Source organism: Lissotriton helveticus, chromosome 1_1, assembly GCF_964261635.1.
Source record: "Lissotriton helveticus chromosome 1_1, aLisHel1.1, whole genome shotgun sequence".
Lineage (NCBI taxonomy): Eukaryota > Metazoa > Chordata > Amphibia > Caudata > Salamandridae > Lissotriton > Lissotriton helveticus.
Genome location: NC_136057.1, coordinates 1,180,785,731 through 1,180,811,417, shown reverse-complemented (window position 1 = coordinate 1,180,811,417; position 25,687 = coordinate 1,180,785,731). Strand labels below are relative to the sequence as shown.

Genomic DNA, 25,687 nt, shown 5'->3' with positions numbered 1-25,687 from the left:
ATCCTCTTCACTGCTGGGCTGGGACTGAGACCACACCTACCCACTGAGTTTATTTACACCACCTCTGCGTCATTCTCTCCTTTCTGGAGGCGAGGGAGAAGAGCATTCCTGTGTCTCCGCTCACCTTGTCTGTTGAGAGCCCTGTTTGACTCACCAGTGAGTAACGATTAAACCTAAGGCCAGTTCTTACTGCTTCACTTGCAGCGTACACCTAGCATTTGGTTGATTACTTCCCTATCAGTTCTATGTATTCCCAGTTAGACCTGTGCAGTGGGTGGACTGGGTGCTGACACTGGCTGATGTGGCTTGTCTCCCACTTGGAGTTTTTTTTTGTTGCACATTTATATAGAGCAAAGTCGACCCAAAGGTATCGGAGCGCTTTACATGACCACCAGTTACGTTACACAAGGACACATTCATTTTTTTGGTGGGCACAGGGAGATTAAGTGAATTGCCCAGAGTCACAGGATGTGGAGTTAACTCCTTGGCTCGAACCTTGGTTTCCCAGCTCCAAGTTCGGCAGTCTAGCCGTGAGACTACATCCTCTCCCAGTTGGGGCTGGACTGTAGTGAAACATATCTTTTCTATTACCGTACTGTTGCTTTAGACGTCTTGCAGTAAATTCACCAAATTGTTTATTGGTGGCTAGATCACACATGTGCCTACTCCTTTGAAATGCGACATTGGTGTAGCAGTTAGATGTAAGGCTCTTTTACGCTGTTTCAAACGGGAAACGGCCACTACAACGAGGCCGTTTCAACGAAAACTTTAACCACGCATGCATTACAACGCATGCGTGGTTACAACGACAGCCTTTACCACGCATACTTTTACTACGAGGTACGTAGTAAAGGCATGTGTGGTAAAGGGTACATATAAAAAAGGGGGGTTGGGGGGGGCTTCCCCCCCAAAAAAAACACTCACCTTTAGACGTGATAATCGGCATCGCAGAGGAAGGAAACGGTCGTTTTTTTTTTTCTTATGACGTCACCATGCTAAAATACGTGGAAAAAGATAGGCGTGTAAATAGTATTCCGTTGTAACGCATGCGTGGTAAAGGCATGCGTTACAACGGAGTTCGTAGAAAAAACATACAACCGTTTCAAACCTTAACTGAGACCGCTATATGAAATTCCACCAGGCACATTTTCCACGTAATCTGTATCCAATTTTACCAAGTGTAATGAATATTGGATTTGGATCTGATCACAGTTCAAAAATTGCGTGATTCGATAAAGCTCTTCTAGAGCAAATAGGCTCAACATAGCGACTTTCTAGCCAGAAATGTTCTTCTATGTCGACTATGCTCAGGCGAGCCCGCGCTGTGTATTGATCTTGGAATAAGAACAGTCTCTGTTCTATACTCATCCCCACATTGATTTAAAGATCCAGTGGAGGAGGGGACCTGCAGCTTAGCAGGCAGAACAAAACCTAACCAGATGAGGTGCTGATGCCTAAAAGCCTGGACTGTCTGAAGGTCTTTTTCTCAACTATTAGGCCACTTCCAGCTATATATCGTGTCAGCAGTTCTGTACCAGTACTTAACAACTACTCTGCACGTGCTGCCACTTATTGCAGATAAGGAGTCACATTTGTATGATGCTAGTCATTCACCAACACCGCACACTTTGTTGACATCAAATCTAGGATTAATTATGATCTGCTTGCATGATGGGCATTACCTAATCGCCTACTGCTCGTGGCGGGACAGATGGGACTGCAGCTGACTGTACCAATCTAATGCGAGTTGCGTTTTGTGTCATTTTTCGGTCTCTCCCACAGACTGCTTTATACAATAGACCACTTTATCGGATTGTTGTGGAAGGCCTCTTGTCTCTAGCACATCAAAATAAATATCTATATTAGGCGTTCGGGCAGTCCCGTGCTCTTGATTGCATCGCTTCCTTGTCAGTGCCCTGTGTGTGGAGTGGCTAGGGATTATGGGTAGGGAAAACATGTTTGTCTTTGTGGCCTTAAGACCTTAATGGCTCAACCTCGGGGCATCTGGCGACTTCAGGACAGAGCTCTAAGTGGAATCGATCCCTTTGTGTCTCAGAACCCCAGTAATTAAAATCAGACTTTAAAACGGGTCCTTATAGGGCCCTCTATTGATGGTCTTTATAGGCCAAAAACACTGATTGATTTCTCATTATCAAAACCATGCTGGTAATACATGTCGGTTAGGTTGAGGTTGCTCATGTTTACATTTCCCATGGTTTCCTAAGAGTGTTTACTTCTCCCAGGGTGATTTTTTTTCTTTAGTTTTTTTCATGCAGTATATTAATCTTCTATTGTGCGCACTGTGAATGAGGTTCTCTGTAGGTATCTGTTTGAGTTCCAGTTGTATGTGGGTGTTTAAAAAGGCCATGATTAAGTGTTAAGACGAGAGGAAATGTCAGTGTGTCATAAAGGTGTTCAGAATACATGCTCATCCAATCCTTGCACCCCCCACTGGGCACACACAGCAATGGTGAGCCAATTGTGATTATATGTCAAAGTATGTGACGGAGGTACACAGCTGTTGCACTTTTGGCAGGGTGAAAGTAGAAGAAAATGCAGTGCTGGCAGGTGATTGGGCGCACTGTATGTGTGTGAGAGGATGGTGAAGTGAAGGAGACAGAAGGAAGTACCTGCAGAAGAGGAGAGTGGTGAAAAGAGTTGGTGCAGAGGAAAGAAGAGGTGAGGTGTGGACCATGCAGAGGAAGGATTTCAGAAATATGTGGGGAGAAAGGGACGCAAGAGTCTTGCAGAGAGGCTTCAGGGGAAAGTGGTGTGAAGGGAAGTGGAGGAACGATTGTGACACTTTGAAGACAACTACCCCATTCCACAGACTTCAGCTGTGTTTTATTCGCAGTCTCAGTTTCAGAGTTGAAACATTGTCTATTCTGAATATGAGTACTGTCACTCATTTATCTGATACTGCTAACAAGTATTGGCATAGGTAATAGGTCTGGCTTGTTTTGGGTATAAGCCATTATTGTTATATGCTTGAATGCAATAACAGAAAGATGGCACTGAAATACTAATTCAATTGCCCGCTGTATGAAGCACAGGTATGTAGTTTACATGTGTTAAGCCACGCTCCTAATTGCATAGTCCACTTCTATTGGAAAGGATTCAAAGTTGCACTTCTTTGGCCACGCCCCTTCCCCCCCACACCTCCTACACCCCCCACACACCCATTTTTTACCCCACTTTAGGCCCTGCCTGAGGACAAAAATAATACTTCAGCGCAGGAACAAACATTGATCTTACAACTTTTTTGTGTTGTCAGATACATTTCTCATGGTATCCCTTTACATTGTGCAATCAAGTAAAAAACATTTTGGCTATGGATTGTGCTTTTAATGTGGGCATTATTAAAGATTTACTTTATTTTTAATTAATTGTGCGTATTGTGGTACATCTGTTCTCGCCTCCATGGTATCAATATCAACATCATTGATAGAAACTCAATATTTTCACGTTACTATGGCTAGTCCATAAGAAAACATTTCATTTTGATTAGAACTTTAGCCCCTTTTTATGACTCGGCGGGAATATTTATATCCAGAAATTAATTTGCCAGTTTTTAAAATATTGCCTACATTTTATAGAAATTGTTGATACTTTTTGTTGATGCATTTTGCATTACAGTGATTATAATTGCTGTCTAGAGGGCCATTTAGAATTTGATAATTTTTACAGTAGCTTGTTATGTGTTAATAGTGTTCATTTAATGTGTTTGCATTGTTTTGGCTTGTTAAAACAGCACAGAAAAAAAGATGATGAAGAATTTATTTCTTGTTTTTGTTTCTTCATATTGTAGTGTTGCGGGCTAAACTTGGATCCCAGAGGGATGCGACAAGAATGGCACCTACCATGCACTGGAAGAGGTGATTACAATAGACATTCCTTCAATATGCTCAAACATTGAACTGTAAAATTTCTCTCTACATGAATCTTGCTCCAGATCAGACAAAACTGCACTGAAGATCTGCTTGTTACAGTCCCTACTATTTATCAGTCCCACAGTATCTACAGGCTATTGATAAAATGTAGTCGACTGACTTCTATAACATTCACTTTTACTCTCCTATCATTTCTTCATGAGGCATTTTTATCAAATTAAGAGCTACATTATTCCCCAGCGATGACTTTTACTAGACTTTTACTTTTTTATAAGAGGATGATCAGTTTAGAAGCCACCAACTTAGTCACTTGAACTACTAGCATAGTTCCTGCTGTTATAATGTTGGTTAAATAAAATGATTGTATTTCATGTGGAATCCATCAGAATTACCACAAATTGAGAAAATGTATCTCGGCTTCTCCTTTTCTCACACCTTTACCTGGATTCAATACCTCTAACATTTGACACATGAATATAGGATTAACTCGCGGATACACAGGTCCTCACACACCAGCCTGAGTGAAGATTTTGATCGACCACCAAAGTGATTGATCATCTCAGGAGTCTACAACAAAATCCCATCTTTTGACACACACTTTCTGATGGATACTCGGTCTAGCCTCAGATTCCTCACTTGGAGCACAGCTTGAAAAGCTTCCCGATTCTGTCCGGTGCCTCGGGATTATTCCAAAGGTGCGTAATCTGCAGTTAGGTAGAGTATCCAACAGAAAGAGTATTACCGAAGGTAAATCATTTTTTTGTCGAGGTTCGGCCATGACTCGGGAGACCCGCAAGTCATGTCAAAGACTGCCCCAGAAGCCATTAAAGAGAGGGAAGCCAAACTCTTTATTTTCCAGGCCAAGGGGACATTCCCATCACTGGAAGACGATAGAATACAGTAGTGGGAAGAAAGAGATGTAAGTATCCGAGGGGGTTCTCCTTTCCCCTCAGGTGCCTCTTAGGAACTGGATCTGATTGAAAGTCAAATTCAAACCCGTTTGCGTCCAGCATTACAAAGTTCCTGGCGTCAACGCCATTTCAAGCGCACAACCCTACCCTTACTTTCCGGCGCCAGGTTTGAATATAGCATTGTACAAGAATGCCATATTTAAAAGTATTCAGGTGGGCCATGGTCTCCGCGGCAGTATCTCCTGGCACCATAGGTCCTTTTGGGTTGTCTCACAGACTTCCACTGGTATTTCCCACAGTGCCATTTGCACCCTTTATGCAGCAGTCAGTGGCACCATGGAGTTCGTTGCTGACTTTGGTGGCTCCGCACTGACTGTGGTCGGACCCTATCTGCCAATGGAAAACACAACCGGGAACTTCTCCAAAACAACACTTCATATATTAAAGCAGTATGTCTATAATATATATATATTTTTTTTAATATGGAGAATAATTCATACAATAAAATAGTTGTATGTATTGAGTGAGTGAGCACTCACAAGTATGAGACAGCCATACAATTAATACAAACACATTGGCAACACATAATATATCACAGTGCAATGATAACAAAATCAACATTGATCACAAGACTATACAGAACAATAATACAAGACAGAAAAACATTTAGCATACAGAACATACAATCAAAAATGAGTGAAGATGATTTCTTTTTGTATACATGTGTTTGATGTAATGAGTAAACAGTCGATGGAGTCAACCTTCATCAGGGCGCTGTCTGTCTGGATAGATTCAGTGGCAGGAGGCCATCCACTCAAAATATAGTCACACTGAGCTGAAGATTAAGCAGGGTGCTCTCAAGATTCACAACCACTGGTCTGGAAACAAGAGGGTTAATAACAATTACTAGCTGTAACTAAAGTAGGCAAGGCTGAGCCAGGAAGAAAAAGAGCGTGGCAGTGCTCAAGAAAGTAAGGCAAAATACCTCCATTGAAGGGAAACCGTAGTGCAAGTCAAAAATACACCCACAGAACAATGTGCTTCAGAAAAGCACGCAAAAAACATTGTGCTTCAGTGATAGCCCACAATTAGGGAAATTGAAATGACAGGATAGAATTATCGCAAAAATACCTACTGTGAATTAAGAATTCACTATAATCAAAGAGCAGCATTGCTCAAGAGGCCAATACAGTGGGCCAGCCAGGGATTGATTGTCCAACCCGGTAGAGTGAAAGTTAAATGAGGCTGCGAGTAGGAAGTTCTGAGAACAATTTAAAACACAAGCGTAAATATGCTAGGCAACAAAAAGAAAAAAGCAATAACACGCGTAACAGCAGCAAAGCTTACCAGAGTTTGGACCATTCAATCAAGTTCTCATATTTCAATATTGAGACAATTCACGTGACAAGGAACACGAAAAACACAAACAATACTGCGAATTTGGGTACTACGTTTTTTAATATAAATTCCATCATTTATATATACCCATAGAATAATAAAATGCTGTCAACACTTTGTGACATTTAAAGTGCTGCTTGATTGAGTGACATTGTGCTCAGTGAAAAAATAAAGTGAGTATTATATACAAAGTGGTAGCAATATGTACATGGAAGGCCAGACTGTTTAACAAAAGACAATGACTGCTACTATATCCAAATTAATTATTTGTATGCAGAGTCTTGATCTGGACCAGGCGGTGCCATCGACGTTTCAACCCAATATATGCGTTATTGAGTGGTCAATGCGGGTCTTCATCAGGACAATGGGGGAGGGGTTGACAGCCTATGGGCAGCCAGAGAGATTCATGGCTTGCTAGTCAATGCTTGGCAAATGGAGGTATGTATACGTATTACAGCACCATCAAGTACAATCAAGTTGTTGCAACGCTGCGGTGAAGTAATTACTTCAAACAAGGTGCGCTAGACCTGGGTAATTTCAAACAATTTTTAGATGGTAACGTGTAAGGAAAGCTTTCATCCGACGTTGAGGTGGAGTAAAGCTCATGTCGACTTCGAAGCGGGGCGTGTTCATGGCTCCAACTGTCAAGTGCTCTTGCAGGCTTGAGGCATGTCAAGACACTGAAGATTGTTTGAAATTACCCACGTCTAATACCAATAGACATATTCAATTCATTTATACTAATTCTGAAGAGCAGTAAGAACTAAGGAAGGTACAGATAAGATGTAAACAAAATCTATTGTATCATGAATTTTATAAATGAACGAACAAAGTACTTATTTCGTCTTTCACTTCACATCCACCAAATATTCTTGTTGAATTATTCATAAAGATTAGTTGTCAGCCATAGTTGATGTGGTGTGAGGCACTGTATTTGTCATTATAGTGTATGTTTTCACACAGACCCTAAAACATCTTTTCAAACCATAACAGTTTCCTTGAAAATATGCTTGGTTGTAAAGCGACTGATTGAAAGCATGAATTGAAATGAGACCAGTATAACTACAAGGCAAACCTACACCACTTAAACCTAATCTGCATATGAATTCCTTAATTAGGCATCATTGACGTATTCATGGAGAGACAATGATAGTTAAACTAGTCACATTGCCGATGATTTGCTAATGTTTCAGGAGTGACATCTGGCTTAAAATGTGTTTCCTGTTGGATGACTTAACTATGATTCGTTGTTCATTGGACATTACCAGGCTTTTATTATCTAATGTTTCTCTTTTTCCACGTGTGAATAAATAACTCATTACAATGGTTCTATGCATACAGGTTTAGTTATCATAAAACGTGTTAGTCACATGAAGCCAAATATTAATTGTGTAAAAGATTAGCTCTCTTTAGGGAATACTTCAGAGCAGGGGTGTCCAATATTGGTCCACAAGAGCTTTGTGATATATCAAATTTGCAGGTATATCGACATTATTTCAAATGATATGTTATGTTACACTCTTTTATATAGCGCTCGAATCACCGGGGGGCATCTTGGCGCTTAACTCAGAGTACTCCAGTAGGGTGAACAGCGTAGGGAGGGAAAAGGAAACCTAGAACAAGAATGCCTTTAACTGTTTCCTGAATTTCAAATATGAGGGTAATTCTCGTAAATGAGCTTGGAGACTGTTCCAGTACTTAGGGGCAAGATAGGAAAAAGCCATACCTCCAGATCTCTGGAGCCTAATACGGGGCACCTGAAGTAGCTGGAGCGCGCTTGATCTTAGAGGGTGACTAGGGGTGTACCTTTTTAGTTTCCTTTGAAGATATTTGGGGCCCTGTCCCTGGAGAGCACAGAACGTCAGGCAGCAAACTTTAAAGAAAACTCTGTTTTATCGGCAACCAGTGTAGTTTTCTCAGGATAGGGCGCGATGAGGAGCCAGCCGGCATATTCAGGACCAGCCTGGCCGCCGTATTCTGGACTACCTGTAATTTCTTCAAAGAGGTGCTTCCGACCTCTGCCAGTAAGGCGTTCCCGTAATGCATGTGGCTAAGGACTAAGGCTTGGGTCAGGGTTTTGCGATGCTCCGTAGGAACAAAAGGTATAATTTTCCGTAATAGCCTAAGCCTCTAGTAACAGGACCCAGAGACTGACGCTATATGGTCTTGCATAGATAAGGTGTGGTTTAATTTAATGCCCAGGTTGTTAACACACTGTTTGGGCCTTAGTGGCGGGCCTAGATGGGATGGCCACCAGGCTTCCGACCAAACTGCTGTGGCTTTCCCTAGAAGCATGACTTCCGTTTTGCCCGGATTTAACTGGAGACGATTGTGGGTCATCCAGTTTGATATAGCGGCAATTCCTGAGACAAAACGGAGTCTATCTACTTTCAGGTTCTGGCCGATGTTAAATAGCAGCTGGGTGTTATCTGCGTACGAAATGACTTCGAACCCCAGAGCTTCCACTGCCTTAGCCAAAGGGGCCATATAGATATTAAAAAAGTGGGGCTAAGGCAGGAGCCCTGGGGAACGCCTTTATCTAATGATGTTTTTACTGCTTGATGAGGGCCCATGATGACCGTTTGTGAACGGTCAGTCAGAAAGTGCCTCAACCATTTAAGGGCTAGACCACCAATGCCAATGGAGCTTAGCCTCTCCGCAAGCCTTGTATGAGAGATGGTATCAAAGGACGCGGAGAGGTCAAGCAAAAACAGAACGGCTGATCCGCCCGCATCCACCGTTGTTCTCAAAGAATCTGTCACTGCCAGAAGGGCAGTTTCCGTACTATACCCCTGCCGAAACCCGGACTGTGAAGGGTCCAGAATACCGTTTGCCTCCAGGTAGCAGTTTAGCTGCTTGTTGATCCACCCTTCAAGTATTTTTCCTAAGAGAGGAAGCAAGGATATAGGGCGGTAGTTGCCCGGTTCCGAGGGGTTTGCCGTAGGTTTTTTCAAGATGGGGCGGACAAATGCTTCTTTCCAGATATACAGTGAATTTAAATGAAAATTGCTTTTCTTGCAATGCCGACAGATCACCTGATGCCATCTTGTATCCTCTTTCATCTGGAACAAACCGCATGTTCCTTTAATTCACCTGTTGGGTCGCCGCTCAATTAAGGCACACTCCACTCTGGGGCCAGCATGGCGACCCCAGAAGATGAGTGTTGATCTGAGCTCTTCCTATATCGGTTCACACAGTACCACGCTGGCTTCGCCACCCACAGAGAAAATACTTACATTGGAATTGTGCTTCATGTTTTTAATTCAGAATATGTTTGATCTCATTTAGGGGGAAGGGATTGTGTCTCCTATTTGATGCATAGTTTTTTTAATTGTTTACCAGATTGTTAAATAGACCGAGTATTTAGTACTAGGGCAGAGTTATTTTATGTTTTTCAAGAAATATACCCGAGTCAATTCCCTTGATTAAATTCTCTTTGTTTATTCCTTGTTTACATTTTATGTTGCACTAGATTAAGGAACCATTGGACCAGATGACTTTGTTTCCGTGTTTCTGGTCTGGTTGTCCTATTTATTGCCTGTCTTGTAGAGGTTTAGCATTATTTTTTAGTATTAAAACCACAGGATGCGTTACACAATAGGACCTGTATTATTCATTGGGCATACTGTTCCACTTTGTGCCACAGCGTTCCTTTCAAAAGGTGTTCATGACGCAAAAATGAATAGTGTGCCATATTATCATGAAAGCGCTGCTCCTAGGCTAGTCCAGAACTCGTGCCAGTGCGGTAGACAGCAGTCTTCCCTTTAACAAGGATTTGCAATGCAATAGGTCTTGCATTTACGCAAGTTTAAGCTATTGGCATTGTAAATGACAATGCCTTTTATTTATGATTTAAAAACAAAAATAAAAGGCTTTATTTGCAATGTCAATAGCTTAAACTCTTGTTAATGCGAGACCTATTGCATTGCAAATGCTCGTTAGATTAGTGAGTAGAAACGCTCCCTTTCGGCCTGCGTGGCAAAATCTAGAACGAGTCCATGGATGGATGAATTGATGTTTGAGTGACAGACTGCAAACATAATGAGGCTTTTCATGCCAAAACTCGCATGTGACTGTGGACACAATTGCAGTTCTAAGCGGGACCTGTTGGCATTGCCACTGCTTGTTTTCCTATTTCAAAGAACAGTGGTCCCTAAGCAATAGGGGATGTACGAGAATAAATATAGGCTAAATAGGTACTATATTCTTTGCCCAGCTGGGCAGTATTTAATTTGGAGTATATCAAAATACATATACAAAATGTAGTGTGTATACAAGCAGGACACCAGCCGATGCCTGACTAACACATTCAGGAAAACCAAACAAGAAAATAGAGGCAAGTATATACAGTCTGTGTTTCATAAATATATACAGACAAGTTGAAAGGACACACTATTTCTTCCAATCATATTTACAATTCATAGGCATATAGTGTGATCAGGTCGACGACGTTTCGAACCCTATTTAAATTCAGAGTTCATCTTCAGGACAACAATTACATGCCTTTTACATGAGAATACAACCCACACTATGACGGTGTATAAAATCTGCACAGTGGCAGCACTTCAATGGCATATGGAACAGACGATTATCAGGCAAGAATTCCTTCCGTTGATCAGCACGAGATGAGTGCGATCCGATATCTTCTAGGTAACGGGTCCTCAATTGGGGCCTCGCTATCGTGGACACTGCTCACACTCTCGTTAATGCGAGACCTATTGCATTGCAAATGCTTGTTAGATTAGTGAGTAGAAACGCTCCCTTTCGGCCTGCGTGGCAAAATCTAGAACGAGTCCATCTGAATTGATTTTTGAGTGACAGACTGCAAATATAATGAGGCTTTCATGCCAAAACTCGCCTGTGACTGTGGACACAATTGCAGTTCTAAGCGGGACCTGTTGACATTGCCACTGCTTGTTTTCCTGCCAACACTGATTACTGGGCAAAAATTGGCAAAAGTAAAAACTGTTACAGAACTATGAAATAGAAAACTGCTGTAGCAAGTGCTGTGTAAAAAGCATGTTTTTGTTACAATTGCAGAAAGTGGCCTATCCTCATGAGGGAAAGGAATGCCACCCAGTGAGCCTTAGTTACCCTAAAACGTCTGTATTTTCGTGATTATCCAAGATGTATGTACTCCTTGAGGAGCTGTTGATGGGCCCTCAAACATCAGCTGAGCTAAGCAGAGCGTTTTATCTGCTACTCAAATCAGATGTTCTTAAGGGAAATGTGAAGATCCCTTTTGCCCGTATTAACCATCTACATTCTGAACTAGTTCTGCAGCTGTGCTGTAGGGTACTGGCTTTGCTTGGTAGACCTGTAGGGCACATACTTCCATGTCTTCCTCCTGCAGTCTCCTGCTGCCTAAGGACCACGACGAGGAACCATTATTTTGAATACAAAGGCACTTTTTTGTAGTAAATTCCTTTCATTGATTTTTTTCATCAAGGTGCTAACTTCAGAGGCATCCCTACCCTCTGCTCAAACGTGTCCTGACTATTGTGAATCACTTTGTTGGATTGCATATCAAGATCTCAAGAAGAATATTATTGAATCCTTCAAAGCATTAGATTTGTGGAATTCATGAAGACAAAAGAGTTAGTCAAAGCATAACATCCTCACTACAAGCAGGAACATTATGCTAGCCCCAGTCCAGGGAATTCTCTCTCCGATCCAAAGTTTAGCTCACCGTCATAGCAGCATGTCTCCCAAACGCGGCCACAAATTAAGCCAAATTGGTGGCAAGCACAGGTCCTTTCCTTTGCCAAAGCTGGCGCCTTATGTAAATATGCAGAGATCCCAAAGGGTGGCTAACCTGACACATGTTCCATGGCCGTCAGCAGGGGGGAGGGGGGAAGTTTAGTTACTTCATGGCCTTAGTTACCTGCCCTCAGGATGCCCAGAATGTTAGGCAGGGAGATCCTGGCAGTTCATCCAACCTGTTGTGGTTATACACACAACAATGTACAGCACGAGCAATATGTGACTATACCAATTGTAATGCATGTAATCTTACAGCAGCTAATTGCTGCAGATTACTTGACTGTGATAAAGGGGGATACAATAGAAATGTTATGAACTGGAAAACTCATTAAAGTTTGTTAAAAAAAAAAGAAAGAAAAAATCTAGGAAAACATATTTGCCCTTCCAAATGATTGTGACAATATAGATTACCATAGTATTGTACATGTAGGTATATATGCATGAGTACAGATTTACTATTGTTAACTTCACATCTATGCATCTTGAGTGTCTCTCTGTCTCTCCATATATATTTTTAAAATGTTTACATCATCTCTATCTATATATATATATATCTATATATATATCTATATAGATATATAGATATATCTATATATATATCTATATATATATATATATATATATATATATATATATAATGTGTGTGTGTATATATATAGAGAGAGATGTTGATGTACAATTTGTAAATACATCTGTCCATACTTAATAAATATTGTGGTTATTGTTTTGATCAATATTTGACCACCATATTGTTGCAGGACAGTATTAAAAACCTAATATTCTGATAAAATACCCCTTCTTGGTCACAATAAAATATAGATTGCAGAAATCTACGGGTCTGCTTCATCAATGTCTAATAAGGCCTAGCCAGCCTCTCCATTGGAGTGTTGAGCCCGTTTACTGGCACAAGTCTCAACGGTAATGGTGGAATGAGAGTTTAATAGGGGGATAAGTAGCTTCCCATGTAACTGTCCAAATTACGTGTAATTGTACTTGCCCCAGATTCGAGACGAATTTCTTGATTAGTCCATGGTGAGAATCCTATGTATTCCTTTTGTGTCTGTCTGTAGACACAAAACGATATCAATTCAAAATTCCCACAAGCAAAACATCCCCCAGTTCAGGGCATAGCTATTGCCTATTCAGGAAAACCCACAGTGTTCATGAAAAAGCAGAAACCAGCCATGTTCCACCTTATCTCTCATCTTTTGTTTATGGGCAAGCCATGATGGATTTGTAGAGTAGATGGGTAGAGGGAGTGGTGACAATTACGCGAGTAGTCTGTGTTCTAACTCCTTCTGAACTTCTCATGCTCAAACTCCTTGGCAAAAACTTTCTGGTTGTTCTGCATTACAGCAGGAAAATGTGTATGTCCGTATTTTTATTGATTCCCTTATCAGCTGTGGAAGTCTCATAGACCGGGGGATTCACCCTTTTTAGTTGTAATTCACAGTCCCCTCCTCTGCTTATGGGATCTAGTTGTTCCACGCCCTCAAACTTTAGCTTTTATTGTCCACGAGAAAAGTACTGTTGCGTTCTGTTAGAGTGTTTGTTGTCTTTGCAGTGCATTTACTATTTCTGTCTTTGTGCTATCTACAAATGCTAGTTTACGGAGGCAGTCAGGATGGGAATGGATTTTACAGCCATTGCACACTAGCCTGTCTAACAGCAGACTCACAGCAATTTTCTAGGAAAAAAGAACATTTTGGATTTTCACCAGCATATTCCACGTTACACCAGGTTTTTTTGTTCAACGAAGACTAGATTGGGACCAGTGTTTAGCCAAGGACATGCCTTCAGGTTGTGTCATTAACACAGGGGCACCTGAAATATTTCAGACTTCATGCACAAGATGTACTGGGGTCCTGCTCTATAAAATCTTACATGCAAGAGCTAATAATAACATTGAGGAAAATTGTGGCGATAAAAGGTTACAGTACTCCATTAAGTCAGGTGCGACCTTTCACCCACAGGCCAACTATAGTTGATCATATAAAAACAGTTTCAAAAGGAAATTCATGAAACAAATAGCAAGCAAGTGTGGAAAAAATCCTTTAAAATACAGATCGTCAAAAACACCAACGGGAGGTGTCTGAACCCTTCCTCCTGCTGCCAGTCCTGCCCTGATTTGAGATGGACGCAGAAAAAGCCTATGTTTAGGCTACCACTGCACTTGCAGTATCATCCTTTAAAAGGTAGTATTTGGTCTTTAAAAATGCCCCACCCTCTCAGACTCCGCTCATGACAGCAGCGAGAGAGGCTTGTTTTGCCCGCCAGCCCAGAGGTGGAAGGATACCTTTGCAGGCACAGGCAGACCACACTCGGTATTACCGAACAGATGGGCCAATTGCAAGGCAAACACCTAGCTCCAGGGTATGGCCGCTTCCTGACTCAACATGTTTTGTGGGCGAATAATGAAGCGTTCAGAGCCAAACACTGTACAACTGTAGACACAGGAGCTTTAAGTTAAATGCCATTTGTATAACCAACTGCAGAAACGCAGATGTTAACTTGTTCTTCTGTGTCTCCGTCAAACCGCAGGAACAATGCAAAAGTAATTTTGTACTTCAATACCATCATATTTTCAGACAAGATTGCAAAGCATAAGCAAAACCACTAAGATGCCGTCTCAGGAATTGGGCTGCGTCGAACTGTCAGCAGTGTAGCCATCTCCCTAATTAGAAAGCCGCAACGGTAGAGTAAAAACCACACAGATCATGTGTTGACCCAAAGTGGGATGTGTTGAGCACAGCATAGCAACTTAGCAGTTATATGATTCAAGATGATTAGGGACTCTGCACTCTGACGTGTATTTATGCCTTGGCATCGGCATCTGGCTTTCTTGACCAATATTATCCATGCAGTTTAATCCATACCTTCAGCCGCAGACTTGCTATAAATAACAAAAAAAACGAGGAGTGGCTGGTAATCCACTTGAAGTTTCCAGCGACAAGATAATAGCTTCACAAAATCCTGGCTTTGTGCACCAAGACTTGAGTTCATATATTTTTGTATTGGAATAGTCACTCATTTATTCCTCAGCTAGGAGCAAGGTCTTGGAGAAGGTGAAACCACAAAAGATTTGAGTCAAACAGAAAACGCCCTTTTGGTTTCGCTGTGCATCAAGGTATCAGCCAATGCAAATGCGTGATTACTTAGTTTATTCATAACAGAAAGGTAAACAAAACAACTAGTATAACAGATAATACAGAGTTTACATAAGAAATTAACAACAAGGATGGAAACAACAACTACATTTAAATTGTTTTCCACGAAAAAAGATTGTTTATGAAGTTACCTAAATTGTGAAGTACTTGCATTATTAGCATGCCTTTTTCAGCTGATTTCTCTTTCACTTGTGTAGTGCGCATGAACACGTTTCCCACTGTTTTTGCCATCATAGTTTTGGCATTCACCACTGTGTTGCTACAGGCTAGCTCAACGTGATGTGCGCACACCTTTTAAACTAAACCTTAATTTTGTACAGAAAGCCGGAGAACAGGCACTTTGTAACTAGGTGGGGCATACTGCAGGAGGCTTGTGGTCTTCAGTGGTTGTTTTCTTTCGAGATCCAATGTTCTAGCTTTCCCAGTTAACCTTAATTGTCAAACAGACACATTGATCGAACTTATTACCAAACCATTTCCTGGAGATGATGGGGAGAATGTTAACTAGATAGCTAAGTCTGTGTGACTATGTCCCAAAAATTGGCTTTATTTAGTATGAAAGTTTGAAAATTCTGTAAGGTGCACTGAAGTACCGGGGTGTCTTAACGTTCTACAAAAACATCCCATATGATTAAAGTAGATTAATGTACTCTCGAGATAGCCTTCAGAACTTACTTGAGGGCAAGACTTGTACTTAAACAAACCAGAAGAATGACCAACAACATTGGACAACATACTCCGACATGGATTCCTCTTTGACTGCTTTACCACTGCTCTTAATCCCCAATAGCCACAAGAATTTGCCTTGTAATTCTGAATGGCGTTGACTTGAGATAACATGTGAAGTCTGTCCTGCAGCCAATCTGTGCCACTGTCAGTCAATTAGATGTCCAATGACGCAGGTAAGGCTGCAATGGAAATAAGTCAAGTAGATACAAGCCTTCGATATGTGGTCTGGTCTGGAGTACAATAGCATGAAAAACGGACCGCTACCCACTGAATGTGCCCCTGGACGTAGAAAACAAACAGACACAAACGTGATGAAACTTGGTGGCGCAAAGGTAACTGACCCACTCGCTGTTGGAAGATGAGGATACACTGGGGACTGTGCTTTATTTTGTATCTACTCTTCCCACACCAGAAGCACTCCCTTGCTTAGAGTTCTGTTCTTAGCTGCCCTGTAAGGGTTTCTTTCTACTGCTCTATCGCTCTGACCAACGCCGGCAACTAGTGTGCCAATCGTCTTCAGTCATAACTCATGAGACCTGGCTTCTGAAAGAAAGAACAGTCCTTCTGATCTAACACCAATGGTAACAGCAAATTGTAAAGAGTATTTTATATGTAGTTACTGAAGCAGCACGACTGAAATCCAGTTGTGAAGGACAGAGATAGCTGGGATTATGGGATACCTTTACCATGTAAACATGGATGCTACAGGGTGTGTAGGATTATATCTGTGAACTGAGTCAACAGTGAGCTTTGTACGTTTTGTGCAATTTGTTCCAGACAGGACCTTAAAGGGTAGGGGATCCCAACAGTTGTATTTCACATTCAAATTCCGAGGGGAATTGTTGCTCAAACATAATCTACTTCAAAGCTGGGTAGGAAAAGAGCTTTTGGTCCAGATTAGTTTTTTGAGAATGTTTATTGAAAAACGAAGTACATAGGTGATAGCTCAACAAACTGGGTTTGTGAAATGGTTATTAAACTGAATTTTCAGTTGAAATTGCATTCGTCTGGCTGAGATGCTTTTCTCGTAGCAGTCTTTTTACAGTTTGCAATCCAGCCTTTCCCCTTTCACAAACCTTGCTATGAACCTAGTTGGAGGGGGAGTTTTAATGTCACCAGCTGCTTTCAGAGCGTTTAGGTTGTACTCTACAAGCTCTAGGCCGTAGGAGACTGGACGCAACACCATGCTCTGCCTCTACATATTGTCGCTCAAGGAAGGTTAGGCAGACAACACACTCTGTAACAATTTACCCACTACCGGAGCACGGCGGTACTATGGAATGGGGTACTGGCCAGTGGTTACACGCATTTCAGAGTTGCATCAGGCTGTGCTTGCTAGGTACTGTGTTCAGATGTACTAGGCATATAGATGGTCCAAGGATTAACTCTGGGATCTACAGCACGTCCGTTGAGTAGATATGGAGGCAGATTTCATGTGAGGGTTGATCTTTATCATAACAAATCCCCAATACATTTAATTAGCCATGGATTTGGTTCTCAACTAAGGTCTGTAACTAACCAGCATCATAACCAAGCCCTCAGTCTTCCCTTTATGAGATGTTAGTTATAAGCCAATATCTTAGATCACTAAACTTCCATGGTTATGGTTAGCTATTCAACCTTTTCTTCTGTATCATCTACGATGGCATGTGGATGTTGACATTGGCACTGCAGCCTTATAACTCCTTTCAGTATGCATGATAAGTTTGGAAGTGCAGTTACAAGCTCCTGTAGATATTGTTTTGTCAGGATATTTTTTTAATTTTCAAAGGTTAAAGCATTATACAGGACTCAGACATGACCATATAAATAAACCTAACCGCCATTATTGAACAAAGTCCAGTTACGCTTCACCTCTCACCAGGCCCCTCTCACTATGCAGATCATGGACACCCTCACATGACCAACCCCCACCCAGTGTCTTGGTCCCTCCCATATCTCAGTCCACCTCGAACTGCCCGTCCCCAAGACCTGCGCCAAGCTCCATCCCCTCCCAGGTCCCCCAGATTATCTCATATTTATGCATGCTCCCAACGCCTCATATTTATGATTCTCTCCTTCACCATACACATTTCCATCCCCTCCAGTCACTCCGCCAACCTCCAGCAGAGCTGATTGGTGGGTGTATTCCCACATTCAGCCCCTCACCCACATTCTTCCCCCCTCCTCCACAACCCCTGTGGGTATAGGGAGCTGAAAGCCCACTAGACACCAGGAATATTTTTTAAACAAAAAAAGTGGAGGGTTGCTATGCTTCTCCCAGGCATTGGACCATGCCCCATCCCATAACTGGCCCAGTAGGCTTTCTGCAGAAAGCCCACTGAATTCCAGGGATATTTAAAAAAAGAATTTGTTGAGACTGGCCCATCCTAACATCAGACCACACTTGTACTCATAAAATCCCAAAAGTCTTTCTGTGCTGCCCCCGACCATGGCCTACAGCATTTCTGTCCCCATGTTCAAGCGAGGGGATGTTTGCATTCTTTTAGATCCAGTTTTGATGTAGGAGCTGTTAAAGTGGGAATTCCAATTTCCTCTCACTTGCCACAGTGAACGGCCTCCATATTCAGACTCTGGGTCAACTGGAAACTTTGGAATCCCACGAATTCTGGGCATTTTTGAAGCCTATAGACCCAGGTGAATCCAGATTGGTGTGACTTGTGTGCATCCTACTTCTTTTTCTTACCCAGAATGCTGTGCAGACTCCAAACTTTGCCTACATTTGTGCATTTCCCTTCCTTTTCTTTGAGGGAAAGTTCCCAGAAACTGCGGGGATCCACAAATTCCTACCAGCAGCATTCCCACACTTCCTCCGATAAAAATAGTTCCCCACAAGTACATTTAACCGCTGTTCCTAGACTCATTATCTTGAGCGCATTACAAGATGCATAGGTTTCTGTCATACCCAGTTTTTATTCATCGGATATTACCATATGTATTGGTGCATGGATAGTTCACAATGAAATATAATTATAAGCTGCAGCTCAGTTGTTGGCTCTAGATATCGCATGTTTTTGAACAACCACAAACAGTATATACCCCTTTGACCAGGAGGGTCTGATAGGTTTAACAATATACTAATTTTGTAAATTGCCCATGGGGACAAAAATATTACAGATGACCACATTGTCACCTATTTGTTTTTTTCCTACTTTCATTTTTTTTGTTTGTTTAATGATTAGTTTATTTGGGAAAAGTACGAGCAGGTCTCCTGGAGTTATGCGGCAGGGGAGGACCAAATTATGCTGCAGGGTTGAGTAAATTATGATTTATAAAGCAAGAGAAATCTAATTATGCAGCATAATGCGGCACATTTGTTAAGAGTATTACTACATTATTTTGTCATTTGTCCGCTGTTTGGGCATTGGTTGCAACTCATCAGTGGCAGTAGAACACGCCAATTTAGTAACAAGCAACAGTAAGGTGACAAGTCAACCTTGGAAAGGGCCTTCCGCTCTGTGGCAAAATTAGTCTCTGCATTTTTAGTAACTTTTGAATTGTTTAAACTAGAAACAGTGTTTTGGGGTTAAACTCTCCAGATCATGCATCAGATGATGGATTATGCTGCAAATGTGACAAATCTACAATAATACGAAAAACACAGCAGCCTCACAACTGCACAATTCCCAGGGCTCTGACTATAAGTGATCCACACAAATGACCCTTTGCTGCATTCAGAATTTGGCCAGCTTTCAGAAATGTATAGCTTTCTTGTGTCACCGGGGTTGTAACACCTGTTTCCACTACAAACTGCAAGTGGGTAGAAATGACAAAAAATAGGAACAGTCAACTACCACTTGCAGAAATGCAAACACTGTGGTAAAAAAGCATATTTATTTGCAAATCTGCTTGTTCCTGTAAGGTGCTAAATATTTATTGGCACAGCAAACTCTTTGATGTAATTTTTAAAAAAGAACATGCGCTCTTTCTTGCACCAGACTTTTGTCACATCGCTCCCCTGCCCCCCCCTACCCCCCCCCAATACATAAATATTTGCTATCATTTGTCTTTTCTCTGTTACATTCTCAGGAATCCCAAATGGGTAACTATAGAAACCCCAACTTGTGGGTAAAAAGGATGGGAATTTGGCCAGTATACCTAGAAAAACTTGTGAAGGCTTAAAAGTGAAGTTCATCAAACAAGGCTCTGCACAGCAGGAGGGATCAGGGTGTCTCACCAGCTAAATGTGGATGCATAGTTTCTATTGTTAAAAAAAAAAAAATGCTGAGACCCCAAGTAAGCAAAGGCCTTTGGCATTCTGTTTTATTATATCACCGTAACCCCTGATGGCAACATAGGACCTTATTACATCTACCTATTTAGCGTACTTTATACCTATGAAGACATATACACACACTATGCCAGTAAAAATAAATATTCTGTGTGGCTTGTATACGTGGACATTCGGAAGTATTATTATGAGACAAAGTCCAAATTCTGTGTAGTCGCCATAATACAGTATATCTAACTTGGACTCTGAAAAGTGCTGGAAAAGGAATATGACGTCGAGCTTGATCACTTGTTTTTCCACCACTCCTTAAATATGTCACAGCCCACATCCAGTTATTTAAATATTCGTTTCTATAATCAACATTGTTTCATTGCTATTTATATCAAGATAGTATTGGAGCTTAATTTGAGGCATGGCTTTCATACCCGGAGTCTGCATTACAGCAAACAAATAGTTTCAATCTCGTTGGGCCTGTTGCTCAGAACTCGCCTTTGTATATTTTTACAGTCTCCGGTATGAATGTTTTCTAAAGATTCGTAGACAGAACACGACCTCGAGAGCTGGAGCCATGCTAGATGTTCAGGATAAGCGCTGACTTCAGATGGTTCCCTTGCAGATGTTTTTAGGTTTCGCATGGCGTACTGCGCATATGCGCAGTTGAGCTCGCGAGATTTTATGTCTGAGTGAACTTCACTAGCGAGGGTTATGCCCCGCCCCTTTTCTCAATTGGCTGGCCTCCTAAACGGTAGCGAGCCATTGGAGAAGATGTCCTAGTGACGTTCTTCTTTCTCTTTAAGCCCCGTCCTTTTCAGATTGGGTTCCTTGACTTACTGCTGAAGTGAAAGGTTTCTTATCTTCTTTATGGGTCCAGATGGCCCCATAAAGAAGATAAGGAACCTTTTACCCCAGTGGAAGTCGGGGCGCCCAGTCTGAAAAGGCCGGGGCTTAAAGACAAAAGTCTGTCATGGCGAGCGCTTGTTTTAGCAGCTGGGAAGCAGCCGGGATTCAGACATTTCAGAGAGCGAGTACTGCATAGCCGGGAGGAAACAAGGGGCGCGGATCTCGTGGGTCCATCGTACCTCCAAGGCCGTCGGATACCCAGACCGGCCGAGAAGGCAAGGGCTCTGTGTGGACTAGGAGATGGCGGCGGTGGCATGGCCAGCGCAGGGGCTGTGAGAGGACAGAGGCAGTGAGGCGCCGGCAGCTAGCACTCGAAGCAGCCAGACGTTACCCGAGCACTTTACTTCCATGCGAGCCCCGTACCCTGCGCAGCAGAGCGCCCTTCGGCCACCATGCCTGCCATGGAGCTCATCCAGAGCTGAATCCAGAAGATCTGGGTCCCCAAGGATGACCGCCCTGCCCCTGAGGGGTGAGTGTTGGAGCCCTTGCGCAGCGTAAGGGGGGCGTGAAGTAATTCAGATTGGGAGAGCGTGCATGGTGTGGAGTGGCACACACCAGTGAGGGGTAGAGGTCCCACTGGTGTGCAGGTCGGCAGTACAGGGACCCGAAGGCATGTGGTATCTATCGGACAGTGATGCAAGCTTGTGCGGGGTGAGCGTGTGAAAGGATGGCGATGCGCACATGCGCAGAAGAGGCAGGCGTGCCGGCATTCAGAAGCCCCAATGAGGAGCTGAGCCGGGAAGCTTGCTGATGGGCATGCTTCAGTTCAGGTGGAACTGAAAGACTTGATGTAAAATTGGATGGTTGTCCTAGGGAAAGGCGTGCATGAAGGAGAGTAGGAATGGGCGGCGCCAGCACTTCTACATCATATGTGCTAATGCACAGTGTGTATATGGTGAATTGCCCGAGATAACACAGCCTAGAGGTGGGAAGCCGGAATTGTTTTCACTGTCGCGCCCTGACTCTACAGAGCACCATTTGAAGCTGCATCTATGGACACTAGGTGCCTTGAAAGCAGGGCTGAGACCAACCTTGCTTCTTCGTATTCCATATTCCAGATCTTCCGGGGTGTCTGCCGTGATTCCCTTTTGTGCAAATAGAGCATGAGGGAAGATGGCTCATTGCATGGACATCTGTGTAATGCACAGAAAACTAGTCTGTGGTGTGTGAGTAAAGGAGAGCACTGTGCACGTCGGGGGTTAGTGCAGTGTCGGCATGCATTGCGGTCAGGTCCTTTACCTGAAAACTAACTGGTCATGCTGGACAGTCATGCTGCGTTTGCACTGATCAAGCTGTGGTACTGGGGGCGGCGGCTGCCGGCAGCTGATCGTATTTCACTGGCTAGTGGGTGGGGCGAAGAGGCACGCAGCTGCGCCTGACTGCTGCTCGAACTGGCCGGCAGTGCCTCTGTGAGGACTGTTGGGGCGTGAGTGGGCGCCGCGTCAGTGCCATCTGTGCTCTGGTACCCGGGCAGTGCAGTAAATGCCAACGTGCAACTGCCTCAGAGAAACTGAAGCTACGCACCGTGAGCCACAACATAGTTTGGTGGGTTGATGCACCTGCTGGGGAAAAGTGTATGCAGCCTGAAGGACGCACTGGGGACAGTTATATTACTTGTTTTGCTGAAGGGTCAGGGTTGTGGGAGGAAACATGCGTTCTTCTCGCCTCTGCCCAACTTCCGCGACTCCCCACCAGCGCGTCCGACTCTTGCAGCAGCTTACTTCGTGTCAGATGGGTGGGGAGCACACTTCAGCTGGAGCACAAACTAGCACGGTGGAGGGTGATGGTTAAAAAAGGTTAGTGCATCATGTGGAGTGACCCAAAGCGAGATCTGTTTTTCCATTAAAGGCAAACTATATATTATTACACCACAAGGAATGTCACAAACAATCGAAGATTCTCTATACGAACCGGGAGCCCTTTTTACTTTTTTTTTTTTACATGATTTATGACATAATTTTTCTTTGAGGTGGGGCTGAAATACTAATATTGCGAAATTAAAGACAAGTGCGAAGTTATAGGCCCACGCACAAGGAGTATTAAGTTGATTTAGGACAAGAAGTACACAACTGGCCCCTGCGTGCAAAATCCAACTGACCAGCCCCGGGATTCTACGTTCGAAAGGTAACATTAAGAATGCCAGTACATACGTTAAAACAGTAGGAATGCCGCCTCCCCTCCATGAACACAACATAAAGTACGTGACGTAAGAGGCGAGAATTCGTCTTCATGCTACTACAGGGTAGCAAAAGTGAAAAGAGAAGCAGTTGAACTTTACACTCACTTAGGCTTCTACAATTCTAAGGCGTTTCATTTTGGAGCACAATGAACAGACCTATAGCCAAATAGGTTTTGAATGACAAAGCAAACAGGTTTGACCTTTGTGTAGTGATGCATAGAATATCCATACACCCAGCAATATACTTCACGCACGTGTGAACACATATAGAACAAACAACACACATAAAACCATATGTGCACACACAGGGCAATAGCCATGGTAGTTCACACAGAACATTAATCAGGCCCGACAATGAAAGATCACAAACTAACACCCATGCACACAGTGACGTTACTGCAGGCACCCTGTCATGCATTCACCTTCATCTAAGAGGCAGGCAGGCAGCAACCTTTTGCACTTCATGGAGCTTGCGTGCTTGGCACTTTGGCAGCGAGACACCCACAGACGCAATTGTAGCAGATAATAAGAGGTGAAACCGCTCTGTAGGAAATGCAATAATGTGTCTGCATTAGTGGAAATATCTGACAAAAGACTCCCAGGATGCGAAAAAATCTTGATCATGTGCTTTTTCTGTGGTATGAAAAATAACTGTGGCGCGAACTCAGGAGCCAACTATAGTGTTTTAGACAGAATGGTTACAAGAATTCTAGAAGTATGTAGTAGTGATTTTAAATTCATTGTTTACCTTGGAGTACTTGTGTTGCAGGCACACTCATTTCTTCAGTGTTTTATAGTCTTTAGTGCTGTTAACTCACGGTTTCTTGCATGAGGCTTCTGTGTTGCAGTGTGTGGCTCTCTGTGTGTGATTCTTTGTGTGTTTGTGTGGCTCTTTGTGTGTGGCTCTGTGTGTGTGTGTGTGGCTCTGTGTGTGTGTGTAGCTCTGTGTGTGTGGCTGTGTGTGTGTGTGGCTCTCTATATGTGTGTGTGTGTGTGTGCAAATGCAATAGGTCTCGCATTTGTGAGAAATTAAGCTATTGGCATTGTAAATGACAATGCCATTTATTTATCTGTTTTCAAAACCAACACATAAAAATGTTGTCATTTACAATGCCAATAGCTCAAACTTTTGCAAAGGCGAGACCGTTGCATTGTAAATGCTTGTTTTATTATGTGGTGCATTCCCTGAACTCTGACATGGCCGAGGCCTTCGTAATATATCCAGTCGAAGTACTTTAATGCTTGTTATATTCATAGCATGTTCTTTTGCTTCTAATGCGAGATCTACACAAATTATAGCAATTCTGGACAAATCTATAAAGCTCAATACGATGTCAGTTTAAATTTTTCATCTGCATATGTTGTGTTATTTTATTATCCAAAACTATTCAAACAAGCCAAATGTTTTGAAATTTTTTTTAAATGTCGCATAAAGACATTTAGTAGGAACACTCTGCCAATACCCATTGTTAGAGAAGTATCTCATGAAAACATTTTTGTGGGAAAGACTAGCTCACAAACTGTTTTGAAAATATTGTGTTATGTTGTGCAAAGTATGCTGCAGGTAAGCCGCATTAAACTTAGTTGTGAAGTTGTTACTTCACACATGCCCACTGGTCTGTCTTGGTGTCTTCGAATACAGGCATTCTAACAGCTTTCTTACCTGTGTAATGAAGTGTGGCGTTGGCCTCCTCAATGCGTAAATACCATATCTTGTGACAGGAGTTCTAGTCAGTGCATTAGGAACAGCACTGGACCAGTGGGGTAGACGTGCACGCAGTGAACTACCCAGGTAATAATTGTTGTTGGCAAAGATAAAGTAAAGCACCTGTCCGGATCTCTGTTGGACCACAGCCCAGAATATCCTCCCCTATTAGTCATTCACGCAGTAGACTCCATTTGAGGCATTCCACAAAAAAACGTACGAATATACATCTTTTAGACGTGTGGCTCCTCTAAAGTGACATTTCTTGCCTGATGTACATTGTACTCCTTTATTGTTTGAAACCTGGGCAGTCCTTGACTAACAGTTTCTCTGAAACGTGCTTTTGCGTTTGTACGTGCTAATTAAATGTCGGAGGTGGAGCTGTTTAGTTGACGGCCGCATGAATGTGCTGTTGTTACAGCAACAGATTGGCGGTGACGTTGTCAAACCTGTTGCTGAAATAGTAATGAGGTAGGATGTAATGTTAGTCCCAGCACCCACCCCTCGGTGTTCGGATAACCAAAGCGCTGCCAGTGTCTGGTCGTCAGTGCTTCCCTGGAGAGTGTCGGAGTAAAGTCCCGTCTTGTTTTCTCTCCCGCCCTTTCTCCCCATGCAGCCTAAAATGAAGCCCGCGTGAGCGTCGAGGAATAAATGGCGTCCAAAGTTACCGATGCTATAGTCTGGTACCAGAAAAAGGTAAGAACGGATTTTGCTTTATCTACTTTCTGCCGATTATTATGTTTTGCCATCTTGCTTGCTGGTCATTTGGCATGGGTATTAATGTTAACATAGACTTTGCGTCGATGGTCAGCTT

At 42.7% G+C, this 25,687-nt stretch overlaps 1 protein-coding gene across 6 annotated transcripts in view; it reads left to right on the top strand.

Moving 5' to 3' along the window:
• The window catches only part of PHTF2 (putative homeodomain transcription factor 2), a 488,580-nt gene that overhangs the window by 174,333 nt on the left and 288,560 nt on the right, over positions 1–25,687 (top strand). For all 6 annotated transcript variants that reach the window (XM_078679193.1, XM_078679174.1, XM_078679164.1 and 3 more), the window contains 2 exons: positions 3,809–3,875; positions 25,490–25,569. In XM_078679193.1, the coding sequence (XP_078535319.1) occupies positions 25,525–25,569 (45 nt within the window). In that variant the 5' untranslated portion in view covers positions 3,809–3,875; positions 25,490–25,524. The remainder of the gene's footprint in view (positions 1–3,808; positions 3,876–25,489; positions 25,570–25,687) is intronic.